This window comes from Xenopus tropicalis, chromosome 9 (genome assembly GCF_000004195.4).
Source record: "Xenopus tropicalis strain Nigerian chromosome 9, UCB_Xtro_10.0, whole genome shotgun sequence".
Lineage (NCBI taxonomy): Eukaryota > Metazoa > Chordata > Amphibia > Anura > Pipidae > Xenopus > Xenopus tropicalis.
The window spans coordinates 71,206,563-71,220,702 of NC_030685.2; the positions used below are offsets into that span (position 1 = coordinate 71,206,563).

A 14,140-nucleotide genomic window follows, 5' to 3' on the forward strand; every position below is an offset into this window, starting at 1 on the left:
ACAATAAATACAAGGTACAGTTGCAATAAGTTAAGAGTCAAAGCCACAAGAGGATGGAGGTCCCTGCCCCGTAGAGCTTACAATCTATAGATGTTTACTGTTTCTAATATGAACATAAATAACAAGGGTCCCTTAAACATGTGCCCCCTTCAAATTTTTGGGCTTGTAAGAATGATTGCAATTTACAGACTGTCCCTGCCTGATCCAGTTCCTGCAGTAAATCACTGGCAAGTACCCTGCAAAGCCTGCTCATAGCCCATGCTAAGGGGAAAAAAAAATTCCCAGTGTGCGAGTCTGAAGCCATCAATCAATGGTGCCTGTAAACACCCCCTGCTGCATGCCTGCCTTGTCTTCTATCTCCCCTTCCCTTTCAGCAGCAGCAGCAGCAGCAGAGGCGGCAGTCAGAGTCGCACTGGCAGTTAGAAAGGATCTTTAGGAGGAAAGGAGAAAGGCTGCATAATATTCGCCTGAGATGAGAAATAGATGCGATGCACCCTGAGCGCGTCTGAGCGCTGGAAGCGCAGGGAAAGGCAGCAGAGGCCGGGCTGCCGGGGAGACACACAGGGAAGGGGAGTGACCACAGGACATTCATCAGACGCCTGCCCGATGCATCCAGCACTTCAACCCCCACCTACAAGGAAAACAACATTGCGACCCTGCTGAGGGGTTGATGCCAGAAACACAAATTAAAACTTAACCTTTTTTTTGTTTTTTAAATTTTCAATTCTGCCTTCAGCTGCTAAATTGTGAAACAAGGGAGGGACACTGAGAGAAAAGCCTAATGCTAATAGTATTAATAAAAAAGCCGAAAAGCCCGACTCCGAGTGCAGCGATCGAGCCCCTTTATTGCAGCATGTGCAAAACTCTCTGTCGCTAAACCATGAGCCGCAGCTTCCACTTCTCCGTGCGATTCCAGCGCTCACAGCAGATCGATGCGACTGTAACCTCTCGGCGTTTGGTGTCACCCATGCAGGTAAGTTGGGACTTTCATTCTGGAGACTTTGTTTGCTGTTATTGCTTTTCTGCCCACTGTTTATTCTGTGGGACTGGGACCTTGCTCTCTGCTCATTTACTTGCACTGTGTATTTACTAAAAGGCAGTTTTATTGCACTGTGTTATTTCTAAAGGGCAGTTAACTTGCACTATATAGTTTGTAAAGGGCAGTCACTTGCACTGTATAGTTTTTAAGGAGCAGTTTACTTGCACAATTTCTAAAGGGTATTTATTTTGCACTCTGTGTTTTCTAAGGGGCAGTTATTGCACTGTGTAGTTTCTTAGGGGCATTTATTGAACTGTGTAGTTTCTAAGGAGCAGTTGTTGCAGTCTAAGGGGCAGTTATTACAGTTTGTAGTTTGTAAGGGGCATTCATAGCACTGTGTAGTTTCTAAAGCAGTTATTGCATTGTGTAATTTCTAAGGGGCAGTTATAGCACTGTGTAGTTTATAAGGGACAGTTATTACAGTGTGTAGTTTCTAAGGGGCAGTTATTACAGTGTGTAGTTTCTAAGGGGCAGTTATAGCACTGTGTAGTTTATAAGGGACAGTTATTACAGTGTGTAGTTTCTAAGGGGCAGCTATAGCACTGTGTAGTTTCTAAGGGGCAGTTATAGCACTATGTAGATTCTAAAGGGCATTTATTGCAATGTGTGCTTTCTAAGGGGTATTTATTGCACTGTGTAGTTTCTAAGGGGCATGTATTGCAATATGTTGTTTCTAAGTGGCAGTTATTGCAATGTGTGGTTTCTAAGGGGCAGTTATTGCACTATGTAGTTTCTAAGTGGTATTTATTTCAATGTGTAGTTTCTAAGTGGCATTTATTGCACTATTTAGTTTTTAATAAGCAGTTATTACACAGTGTAGTTTCTAAGGGGCATTTATTGCACTATGTAGTTTTTAAGGGGCATTTTACTTGCACTGTGTAGTTTCTCTTGATTTAAAACACCAGGGTGAACTTGGACTCAGTTCCATGCCCTCTCACACAGGGTAGGCACCCTGGCAACGATTACCCTCAGCCAACTCTAGTAACCTCTTTATAACAGCCCATCCAGCATGGAGCTTTTTAGCCCTACTTGTATCTCCTGATTTTCTCCAAAGTGCCAGGCAAGGCCAGAGATGACAGTTCCCCTAATTCCAAAGGACCATCTCTTTTTTCTCAATATTTCTTCCAGGATTTTTTTTTTCTAGTTTTGGAAAATGGCCTAATATTGTTAAATGTCATAAATGGAAGCAAACAAACGAGGGAAATTCAATTTCAGCTCAGAAACAAACTTTCAGTCTCTGTTTCATATTTGTAACCGTTGTTATAATCAGCGACTTCTCATATAAGGTGGGCAGGGTGCACAGCGCCCACTTAGAGCAGGTATCATGTGACCCTGACTTCCCAGCAGCGCCTATGAAAATGATTATCAGAGGTTGGCACGGGTGCCAGGCATGGGGAGCACTTTGGCACCAATAAAGTACTTTGCAAAGTATCATTTGCCCCAAAACAATAACAAATAACATTAGGCAGGATGACTGCTCTGCTGCAGGGCTTCCCATGCTTAGCTGTGCTTTTTTTTCTTAATTCTTTTTTTTTTTGGGGGGGGGGGGAGTACGGGTGCTACTACAGCGTGATGGGCGTTTTGTTTGGATGGGATCAGGGGGAGAACGATGTATAATTTAATCTACTGATTCCATTACTAGCCTTCCCTGGAGCTCTTGTTAGTTTCAATGGGAGTGAAATTGACATAGACTTGCATTTCATGTGCCTCCCCTTCTCTTTATTCTCTTGTGATCTGAGATCTCTCTGTTGATGTTGCTTCTCCCCCCCCCCCCTTCTGCTTTAATTATATGCATATAGGTTAAATGAATACCTGACGAAAGCGACCACGTTGCACGCCGCTGACATTTGATAGCTGAGAGGAAAAGTGGTTTTAATGAAAAGCAACCTTTGGAATTCCTGCCTGTGAGAAAAAAAAATCCAATTCTGCTTTTTTTGTGTGTGTGCTGTGAGCGAGAAATGATCAGTAGCAGCAGTGTTTATGGTATGTCAGTTTTTCTTTTTAATTTTTGGATTCACATGTGTCTCTTATAATAATGACAGTTTAATTGCATGATGAAACCTCCAGTTAACTGCACGCTGCAAGTCTTGACTTTGCACAAATGGCAGCGCTTTGTTTTATTTCCTTCTTGTATCTATAATATTGTTCTTTAATGCAACATTGTTGTTGGGGAGAGCCTATTCTTATTGCTACACCTCTGCACACATGTCACGACTTACAGCTTTAAGTAATAGATCAATGAATAATATTGTAAAGGCTTAGGAATGTGAAATGTGCTGTAGCCATAAGGGGTAATCCTCACTCATTAACTTCATGCATTCCCATTCTTTCATTACACCACTTTGAGTGTAATTGGGAAACAAAAAAAAATTCTTCATTCAGCCCCAAAATAGCCACCGGTCGATTGCTTAATCGTCTGCTTACAAAGGTTAGTTAGTTTTCTGAGTGTCGTTTCTTTTTTTTTTTTTTATGTGTTTTCTTTTATACTTTTTAATTGTTGCGACGAAAACGAACATCTGACCTTCTTTTTTTTTTTTTTATTAAATCTACAATGTCTACAATTTAGATTTTTTTTTGTAATTTGTATATTGTTCAATATATTAAACAAAGCTGTTGGTTTGCAATTAGTTTGCAAACAATCACAAAGAGGTTATAGGGGAAAAAAGGAATCTCTTAGGTGTTTATTTTGCATGACATTGACGGAAAATGAAATTAAATAAGGAAAAAAGGGGGATTTATGGCAGTTATATATTATGCTGGTTAAAAAAAAAAATCGAGCATGGCAGGTTAATTCATAAGAGAATGCAAAGTTCTAATGGAAGCAATTTGATTGCATTTTTTTGCATTGGGTACTTGTTGACTGGGGGAGATCAATAAGTAGACTGTTTATTTTACATGCACATAATCTACACTGGGAAATGTTTTCTAGAGAGCAAAACCTTTTCTTTTCTTTTTTTTTTTTTTTTTCCCGGAGCTGTTGAAGCGAATGTGATTGCCAGATGGGAGATTTTCCTCTGTGATCTTAAAGCTGTAATATATATTCAGAGCAGATTGGGCTTCTGCTGGTGATGAGGAGGATATTGCATTTGAAAAATTTCAAATCAGGGGATAGGACACTGTACTATAATGGAGTGGTCTGAAATGTGGAGACCTTAGTGATTATAAGATGGAAAAATTGTCTATGTTTAAGATTTTTTTTTTTCTCGGAAACAGGGATTATATTTAATATTGTAATTGCAATATAGGTATTTTTTAATTGTATAAAAACAGATCTACAGGAAAAGAAAATAATAGGGTTACATAAAATTCAAAGTTTCCAGTTGTTTTGGGCTGAAATTGCTGGGAATTGGGGCAGGAGTGTTGGGGGGGGGGGGGGGGGGGGGGGGGGGCTGACTCACTTCTTCAGGCTGCTCTGCTGTTGCAAATTAAAAGTGTGTTGTATTCAGGAAATGAAAGCTACAATGTGTCTTTTGAACAAGTCGTTTATCAAGAAAAACATCTATCAAGCTGAGACTTGTCACACTGATCCTCGAAAAACTTCAGCTCCTAGGTGGACAGGGCTTTGATGTTTTCTAATCCTAAATTTATAAAACAAAGTTAGGGAAAACAAAATAACGAACGAGTGCCATGCAAGAAAAAGAAAGAAAAAAAAGATAAACAGCAAAAAGGCAGAGGACAACAATTGCTGGCTAAAGAGAAAACTCATTTTGTTTTTACATACCAAAAAGTTTTAGAGAGAGCAGAAGGGGGGTATCATAGTCAGCCTGTTTGTTTACATATGTGTCATGTTTCCTGTGTGATGATTTATGTCATGTTTCAGGTTAAAAACTACCTAATTTTGTTTTAAAAACAATCTCTTGATTCCATTATATTGTAGCACTAATATTACCCTTTCTCTCATTCCTTTCCCTCTCTCTATTAATTTATCAGTTTATCATTATGTAATATCTATCTATTTATCCATCTATCTATCTATCTATCTATCTATCTATTTATCTATGTGCGTGTTTAGAAAGAGTGGGGAAGGAGATATAGAAATAGAAAGCAAGAAACAGATTTGAGTTATATGAGAATTATGTCTGGAATTTTAATATACAAGCCTTTACATTACATTTATGGGGTTTATATATATATATATATATATATATATATATATATATATATATAATGTATATATATAGCAGTTCCAGTATGGATAGCACACCACAGAAAAAGGGGTTGAAATATATATATACATACAGGTATGGGACCTGTTATCCAGAATGCTTGGGACTTGGGGCTTCCGGATAAGGGGTCTTTTTGTAATTCAGATCTCCTACCTTAAGTCTACTGAAAAAAATATTTAAACAGTAATTAAACCCAATAGGATTGTTTTGGCTCCAATAAGGATTAATTATATCTTAGTTGGGATCAATTACAGGTACTGTTTTATTATTACAGAGAAAAGGGAATCATTTAACCATTAAATAAACCCAATAGGGCTGTTCTGCCCCCAATAAGGGGTAATTATATCTTAGTTGGGATCAAGTACAGGTACTGTTTTATTATTACAGAGAAAAGGGAATCATTTAACCATGAAATAAACCCAATAGGGCTGTTCTGCCCCCAATAAGGGGTAATTAAATCTTAGTTGGGATCAAGTACAGGTACTGTTTTATTATTACAGAGAAAAGGGAATCATTTAACCATTAAATAAACCCAATAGGGCTGTTCTGCCCCCAATAAGGGGTAATTATATCTTAGTTGGGATCAAGTACAGGGTACTGTTTTATTATTACAGAGAAAAAGGAAATCATTTTTAAAAATGTGAATTATTTAATAAAAAAGAAGTCTATGGGAGATGACCTTAATGTAATTCGGAAATTTCTGGATAATGGGTTTCCGGATAGGGGGTCCGATACCTGAGTGTGTGTGTGTGTGTGTGTGTATATATATATATATATATATATATATATATACACACACACACACTTATTTATAGAGAGAGAGATGCACTATATATTCCCCAAAAACAAATTTTATCTAAATGATAAATAGTACAGATATATATGTGTATTTGTACTGACTTTTGAAAAGACCTACCAAGAGCATGTTGCACCCAGCACCCAGCATACTCCCTGCTTCTTTTATATTCTAAGCTCTAATGAGCAGGGCCCTCTTCCTTTACCTCCTATATTAGTATTTGTATGTTTGATTTATACACCCTTCTCTTGTACAGGGCTGCAGGATAGGTCAGTGCTTTATACATACTTGTTGATTATATAACATTAGACATGAAGTGCTAAATACTTTAGTGCAGATATACACACACACTGGCATTTGTTCCAGTCCCATTCATAGAGTTCCCTGATTAAGTTTAGAATAGATTTTGCTAGCTGGCTGGGATTTGCCATACAGATATCACTGGCCAGTGCAGGCTGGTAAAAAGTTGATTTATAGGCAATTTATCAAGGGAAGGCATTGAGCCTAAATGAAAACCTCATTTGTGTTATCTGTGTGTTTGGAGCCATAACTTAGCATAGCAGAGAGCAGCACAGATGTGGAGGCAACTTTTCCAGCGTGCAAGCAGTCTCACCTCTTGTTGAATTTACATCTGAATTAACCCCCCTTTTGTTTTGCTTTTGCTTCTGCACGCACAGTTTGGATAATGGACGTGTGTGTGTGTGTGTTATCCCAGGCATGTCAAACGTCTGTGCTGATGTGCTTGCACTTTAAATTAATTGAGACTTATTTTAGTGGATTTAGTAGGTCACAAGCAACCAGACTGCAGAATATTTAGAAATAAAAATCGCATTGCGGAGCTCAGGCCCTTTCCTTTCATTCATGTGTATATGACCTCATAGATGGTTTCCATAACAAGACTTTTTTTTTCCCCCTGACTCGTCTTATGATCTATGTTTGATCAATCGTCCCATCTGTTTCCTTGGGGAGCAAAGAGCTGCATTTTACTGAACGTGTATTAAAGATAAACCCCCCACCTATTTTCCATGGCCTGTTACGTTTAACAGACATGTCCATTTTGATCAACGGTATTTTTTTTTATTATTGTGATTTTATTTAACCCATTGGTTGGCAGATATGTTTACCTGGTTATATAATTAATTACATAACTAATACAGACTTAGGGTAAGCAGAGTGTGATATCTGTTCCTTTGCTATTGAATTGTGTGGATATAAAAGCAATATAGAATATAGAACACTATTAAACCCTAAATTGCAGCAAAGCCCTGCAGTGTCAGGTGTCCTCCATTACCTTATATAATATAGAATATTATTGGGGTTCCCAGTTTTGAGATGCTTTGAATCTGTGCGGCTAAAAACCGCCATTCGCATACATGGTATGGCGCAGGATAGCTTGAACTTATTTCTGCCCTTAGAAATTGTTGTGACTGCTGAACTCCTTATGACCACAGCCAGTACTAGGGACCAGCATGTGTTTGTGTTTTAAATTTAGTGGAAGGAAAAAAAAAAAATCTGTACTGTCAGATTCAATTACTGCCATGTATTCATGCCGCTCTGGGGAAGATGATTGATCTTGCCGCATTCCTAATCAGCAATTAATCAGTTAATCAATGTAGCCCAGAATGTCTTAATGATAGACCACAAGCATAACTTTTTTTAGATAAACTAATAACCCCGTCCTTCTATTCACTCCTAATCTCTAATATTTCACGGTTGAGCCCTTTAGATTGAATTTAGATTTCTTCTGGCAAAAGTGGGGTTAACAGAAAATGCATAAAACCTTCCAATAAGGTGATAAACTGGATTCTCAGTGGCAGGATGAAGTTTAAAGCCCTAACATCACAGATATATATTTCCATATGACGATGGGTTAATGCTGTGAATCTGGGTGGGAAGAATCCCCTACAGACATAGGTAAAACTTTTTAAAAAGTGACAGATCCGATGATCTTGTCTCTGAAATTGGGTTGAAATCTAAAATAATTATGTTATCACAGCATTTGTAGCACGGAAAACAAGTAATAATAGTGTGATTTAAATGCTGGTAATGAGGACTGTGTCATAATAACACCCCGGGGCAACTGTTATTCATAGAGCCCCATTGATTAATAGGAACACTGTCGGAGCTGTAAAGTATTTCAGGGTCTTTCTGGGAGGGAAGGGGTTATTTTGACAAAATGCTGGGGCTGATTTAATAGACTGCTGGAAAATTCATTGTGTTCAGGACTGACACAGATACTTCGTCATGGTAAATACAAAGCTTTTTTCTTAATGGTGTTATATGGAATTTCAAAAATGAATAATGCTATGGGATTAAAAAAAAGGAATAATAAATACAAAATCAAATAATTACTGAAATATAAAATAGGTATAAAATGTCTTCTATAATGCCTATGTGTTGAAATTAGAGAGAAGCAATTCCTTTGTATAAATTAAACATAGAATTTGAAAAGGCATTCCTATAAACACGTGCTTATTGCCCATGCCTCCAGCTTTCAGCCAATACCCATAAACATACATTTGTGCACCTTTTACATACAAACCCCACACAGTCTGTTAGATTTTATCATTTATTTCAGGGTGGGTTTGAACTTAATCGTTTATTCTCATAAAAAAAATATGAAAGAAATCTAAATAAATTCTTAAATCATTTTTTTTTTTAGTATTTGGTTGTGCCGGGGCCATTTAAGCAAGTACCACTTTATGGCTTTGTTTACGCTGTCAGTTTTAAGACTGTGCGGTACAAGTATTTTTATATATGAAATGCTTTCCTAATAGAGCATGAGTCTAATTTCCTGCAATTAGGAGATGCTAATAAGAAAATGTGTTGTAATTACTTCAGCATGAAAATGTTCATTCTGGCTCTTGCCAGAAACTCAAGGTTTTTTTTCTTCGTTTTTTTTTTTCTCCCCCAACAGCAGAGGATATAAACTTGGTTCACAGCGAGCCCCACACTGCTTTTAATTCTTTGTTTTTTGTTTTACTTGAACAAAAGAGTATGTTTCCTAACAGCACCCCATGAAGGAATCAGCCCAGGCTCTGGGTATGTTATAGAATAGGAGTCATATCGTAGGCTATTTAGCTCTTTTATGGGAAACTTTCCACTACCATGAAGGTGTTACAGAGCACCGGTAGGGCGATATTTCCTCACTTTCCCATTATCAGTCTTTATTTTAGCACATTCTTATTTTAATCGTGGAAAACAGAGAGGTTTCTTCTTAACCCCCTCTTCTAATTAACGGCGACGTAAATGAATGCGACCGATATAAACTTTTCCACAACTTGAGTCGTATAAACGTGAAGCGCGTTTGCTAAATATGAGCAAATTATTCAGACGTCATTGTGTTTTTTTTGCTTCCCCCCCACGTTTTTAATTAACGTTAAGATTTAATCGAAAAGGCCAGTCGTTTCTTATACTGTGTTCAATGGCGGCAGGGAAAGTAGATCTCTGAATATTTCATAAGGAAAATTCTTTTGCTCAATACCTGCTTGTGGGAAAGAGGTCAAATGATGTCACAGAAGATCTTGAATGGCTTAATTTAACCCCATCCAAGCAGACTTGAGACTGTTTTCTTAATAAAATATTTACTAATCGCCTTCATGCGCAGATGCATTCTTGTACATGATAAACAAAGATTCGTCTGGCTCTTCTTTTCCACCCATGGCTGATAATGAAGGCCAGTTAAGCATCTGTATCACTGGGCTACTGCCCCGGCAATACAGTCAGCAGGTATTCCATTGCAAAACAAAGAATTGATTTACATTATTCAAAGTCGTGTTGTTATGGTTAACCCCACCTGTAATGTATACAAAGGTTTCTTTAAATAGAGAATGGTGTTCCATTGACTTGTTTGTATGTGAGTGGCTCTAAATGGCCCAGAATATAATGCAGTGGGAGTAAGGGTGCATGAATTATAGGGTTACATATTGCACCCAAAATACTACATCTATTTTTTTCATTAAGCTTTAAAACATGACTACCATCTAAGCCTCTAGTCGTTGGGCTGCCAATAAAATACAGGTCTACTCTTCCTGTTAAGGTTTAATCATTATTTTTAGATTTTTTCCCAGTTGCTAAGTACTTCTAACGCCTTAATATTTACTAGAAACGCTGTGTTTTTCAAAACATAAAGACACAGCAATGATTGGAAAGTCTTGAGTTCATGGGTGGCACGATTACAGGCTTGCCAACTGGGACATGGTAGTCCTATGGTTAAGAAAACATATGGCCGGCAATTGCTTTCCCCGTTTCTTGGTTTTCAAAGTGATTTATGTTTTTAAAAGTCAACTGGTTCCTTTGACTTGCATCATAAATTTGTTGAAGGTAAAATATCCCCCACCATAGTCTTGTTTTTGGCATTAGGGTGACCGGGGGATCTTGTAGATTGTAAGCTCTTTTGGGCAGGGCTCTCTCTTCACCTCTTGTATCGGTTATTGATTGTTTTATATGTTACTCTGTATGTCCAATGTATGAAACCCACTTATTGTACAGCGCTGCGGAATATGTTGGCGCTTTATAAATAAATATTAATAATAATAATCAAGCAGTCCTGTTGTAATTTTGAGTAAGTATATTTATAGGATATCTCAGTTTAACATTCACTGTATGGATGAGAAAGAGAAACTTGAATATTCTCCTTTCTATCAGGCCTTGAGTGTTGAAAGGTATTGTATATAGGATATTTGCCTAAGTCTCAAGTAGGCTTTCAAATGTGCAGAGGTTTAATTCACTTTGTCTGTAACGGTCATAAATGCAAAGACTGCATTAGCTGGGTTAGTGTCTGGAACAGAATTGTAAATGGTTATGGAGTTATATGCGATATGACCAAACCAGTTGTCTAGTGAATATGAAGGACACATACAATTGTATGATTAAAACAAAATATCCAGGCAGCCTGTATACTGTAACGACCTGAAGGGCCTAGAAAAAAAAGTTGATGGAGAATATATAATGGTAATTATAATTGCAATTATGAGAGAGTTTCATTGCTAACTGTGGATCTTTCCCACACTACATTTCCCAGTATCCCCTACCCAACATGCTTAAAAACTGTTGGATAACCCAGGAGTCTACTCTTATTTCATACTGTTAATTGCAAGTTTTACTGACTCTTCTATGGAGTATTTCATGTAACTTCTACATTTAGCATATTGGATGCAGTTATACATATACTGTATTTTTTTTTTCATTGCACAAGGTAATCCCATGGATTATATGCCTAAGAATTCATATTGGTTTTGTTGCCTTTCAAATGCCTGAAGCCACGGAGCGCTTTGCTGAATATTATTTTTAACAAATTACATTTCACCTTAGGTATCATTTAAGTAGCTGCTTTGATGAAACAGAAGAGTTTATGTCAGCGAGGGAATATCCCTTTAACCCCCTTATTGCCAAATGGGTCAGTAGTACATTAGAGGTCTCACCAGCAATCAAAATGGTTGAACGCAGATGAGCCTTTGAGAAATGTATGTCCGGGGTCAACGCGTGGAAAAATACCCGCTTTTTAACGTGTTATCCATGGCTGCTAAAGGCAAAGCAAGGCTGCATAGATATCCTTGGATAATCGGCATTAGCGTAGGAGTTACACTGTAATAATCCTACTGGATTCCAGTTTATTTAAGAGCTCATTCCTCCCCGCTTGCTCCGTGATAACCAGTGTGTCTGCTAGGCAGCCCACTAAATCAACAGCGTTTATTTCAACGTCTCCTCCATGATGGTCTCCGCAAAGTCTCCAACAGGAAACACTTAACTAACTTGAAGTTAATGGATTTATTTTTATTTCCCTGCCATTATAGGAAATTTAAACATTATGTTCGAGAAAGGAGCACTTAAAATGAAATATTTGGCGTTTCACCCCCCCCCCCCCCCCTTTGCCGGTGCTGCTAAGTTAGGGTGTTAAAAGAGAAATTTTGTTAGCCACGTGGATATCTGCTAATTCATGTCACGCTCAGTGAGCATCAAATACAACAAACGTAATGTAAGAGAGAAAGAATGTTATTGATATATTTGCAGTCTCTGGTTGCACATTTACACTTAGATTGCAAGCTCTTGTGGCAGGGATTACCTGTATTCCATAACACTGTAGCGTCTCCACACATATATAATATCTGCTTTACTGCTTTTTGCAAACAGCACTGTATTATATATTGTATTGTACAGGTATGGGACCTGTTATCCAGAATGCTTGGAACCTAGGGTTTTCTGAATAAGGAGTCTGTAAACTACTAAAAATAATTTAAACATTAAATAAACCCAATAGCATTGCTTTGCCTCCAGTAAGGATTAATTATATCTTAGTTGGGATCAAGTACAGGTACTGTTTTATTATTACAGAGAAAAGGGAATTATTTAACCATTAAATAAACCCAATAGGGCTGTTCTGCCCCAATAAGGGGAAATTATATCTTAGTTGGGATCAAGTACAGGTACTGTTTTATTATTACAGAGAAAAGGGAATCATTTAACCATTAAATAAACCCAATAGGGCTGTTCTGCCCCAATAAGGGGTAATTATATCTTAGTTGGGATCAAGTACAGGTACTGTTTTATTATTACAGAGAAAAGGGAATCATTTAACCATTAAATAAACCCAATAGGAATGTTCTGCCCCAATAAGGGGTAATTATATCTTAGTTGGGATCAAGTACAGGTACTGTTTTATTATTACAGAGAAAAAGATATAAATATTTACATTGTTTGGTTAAAATGGAGTCTATGGGAGATGGTCTTCCCCTAATTTGGAACTTTCTGGATAACGGCTTTCCAGATAATGGATCGCGTACCTCTGTATTGTACAAATATTAAGTGCAAATAAATAGAAACCTACATACATTTTATATATATAAATACTCCCATGGACACATAATCAGTACGATTTATCATCAGGTAAAGGCTGTGTTTAGGGTAAAACTGCTCTTTTATTATTTAGATTATTATTGTTATTATTATATACTCTAAATGATTATTTAGAATAATCATTCTATTGAGACCCTTGCTTTGCAATTTCCTTTGCAAGCTATTTACCTATATGGGAGTGTATATACTATATATATATATATATGTAATGTGTGCGTGTGTGTATATACTATATATATATATAATGATTATGTCTTATCTTCCCATTGTACTTAGGAGCAATGGTTAAACCTCTGTCAGGCAGCTGATGAAGGCTCCATTTGTAGACTTTGCAGAGAGACTTGACTTTTTTGCAGGCAAATCGGTATCACAATGCGATGCCTGAGACACATTTAAATCGAGCATTTTGTTTCAAGATCGGATGGAAATGCACTGGAAGGTCCAACAAGAATATATCTGAATGCACTTGCAGGCTCACCATTTATTTTCAAAAGCTATTTTTGACATCACTCAAGGATAGCTCCACTATGAACGGCCAAATCAAAAGAGCTCAGAAATGTAACTAGGTTCTTTTATGTCTTTGGAAACCCAGATGCTTACAAGATTGTTTCAGAGTACAGAGAGGATTGAGCCTATATTTAATCTTTGCTTGCTGCATGCTGCATGCAGGAAAGTGAAAAATCCTTCATAACAAAACACTTTGACATCTGCATGACCAGATCTTCAGCATCTGTGTGATACAGAACATGTATGTTCAGATATATGTGTAGCTACGATATATATATATATATATAGAGAGAGAGAGAGAGAGAAAGAAAGAGAGAGGTTTATGAAATTCCTAGAATATTTTGATAACGGCTGGAAGCTAGGTCAAGGAGCTTTATAGCATGGACCTGTTTGCATATTTTATTGTTTAGTTATATATATATATATATATAAGGACCGCTCATCAAATATAGGGATACAGATGCAATTTTTATAATTGCATTTTGTTTTATTTCTTTAGGACCAAACACATAATTAAATGTGTTATGCCGTATATTAACACATAGTTAAATGTGTTATGCAGTATATTCAGTGCTCTGTATGGACTGCTGCAAAAATGATCACTTATTGTAAAAATGTACAACCCTTGCCTATAGAAACAGTGCTATACAAATAAAGATAGACAGGTATGGGACCTGTTATCCAGAATACTTGGGATAACCATGTTGTAAGTTTACCAAAAAATAATTTAAACATTAAATAAACCCAATAGGATTGTTCTGCCAATAGGGATTCATT

The 14,140-nt window shown here is 37.1% G+C and overlaps 1 protein-coding gene across 3 annotated transcripts in view; it reads left to right on the forward strand.

Annotated features, from left to right (window-relative positions):
• The first annotated feature begins 345 nt into the window (after positions 1-345).
• Positions 346-14,140, forward strand: part of fign (fidgetin, microtubule severing factor) — a 138,067-nt gene continuing 124,272 nt past the window's right edge. For all 3 annotated transcript variants that reach the window (XM_004917701.4, XM_004917700.4, XM_002933273.5), the window contains exons 1-2: positions 346-973; positions 2,839-3,022. Coding sequence is in view for 2 of the 3 variants with exons in the window: in XM_004917700.4 (XP_004917757.1) it covers positions 2,998-3,022 (25 nt within the window). In the remaining variant the exon portion in view is untranslated. The remainder of the gene's footprint in view (positions 974-2,838; positions 3,023-14,140) is intronic.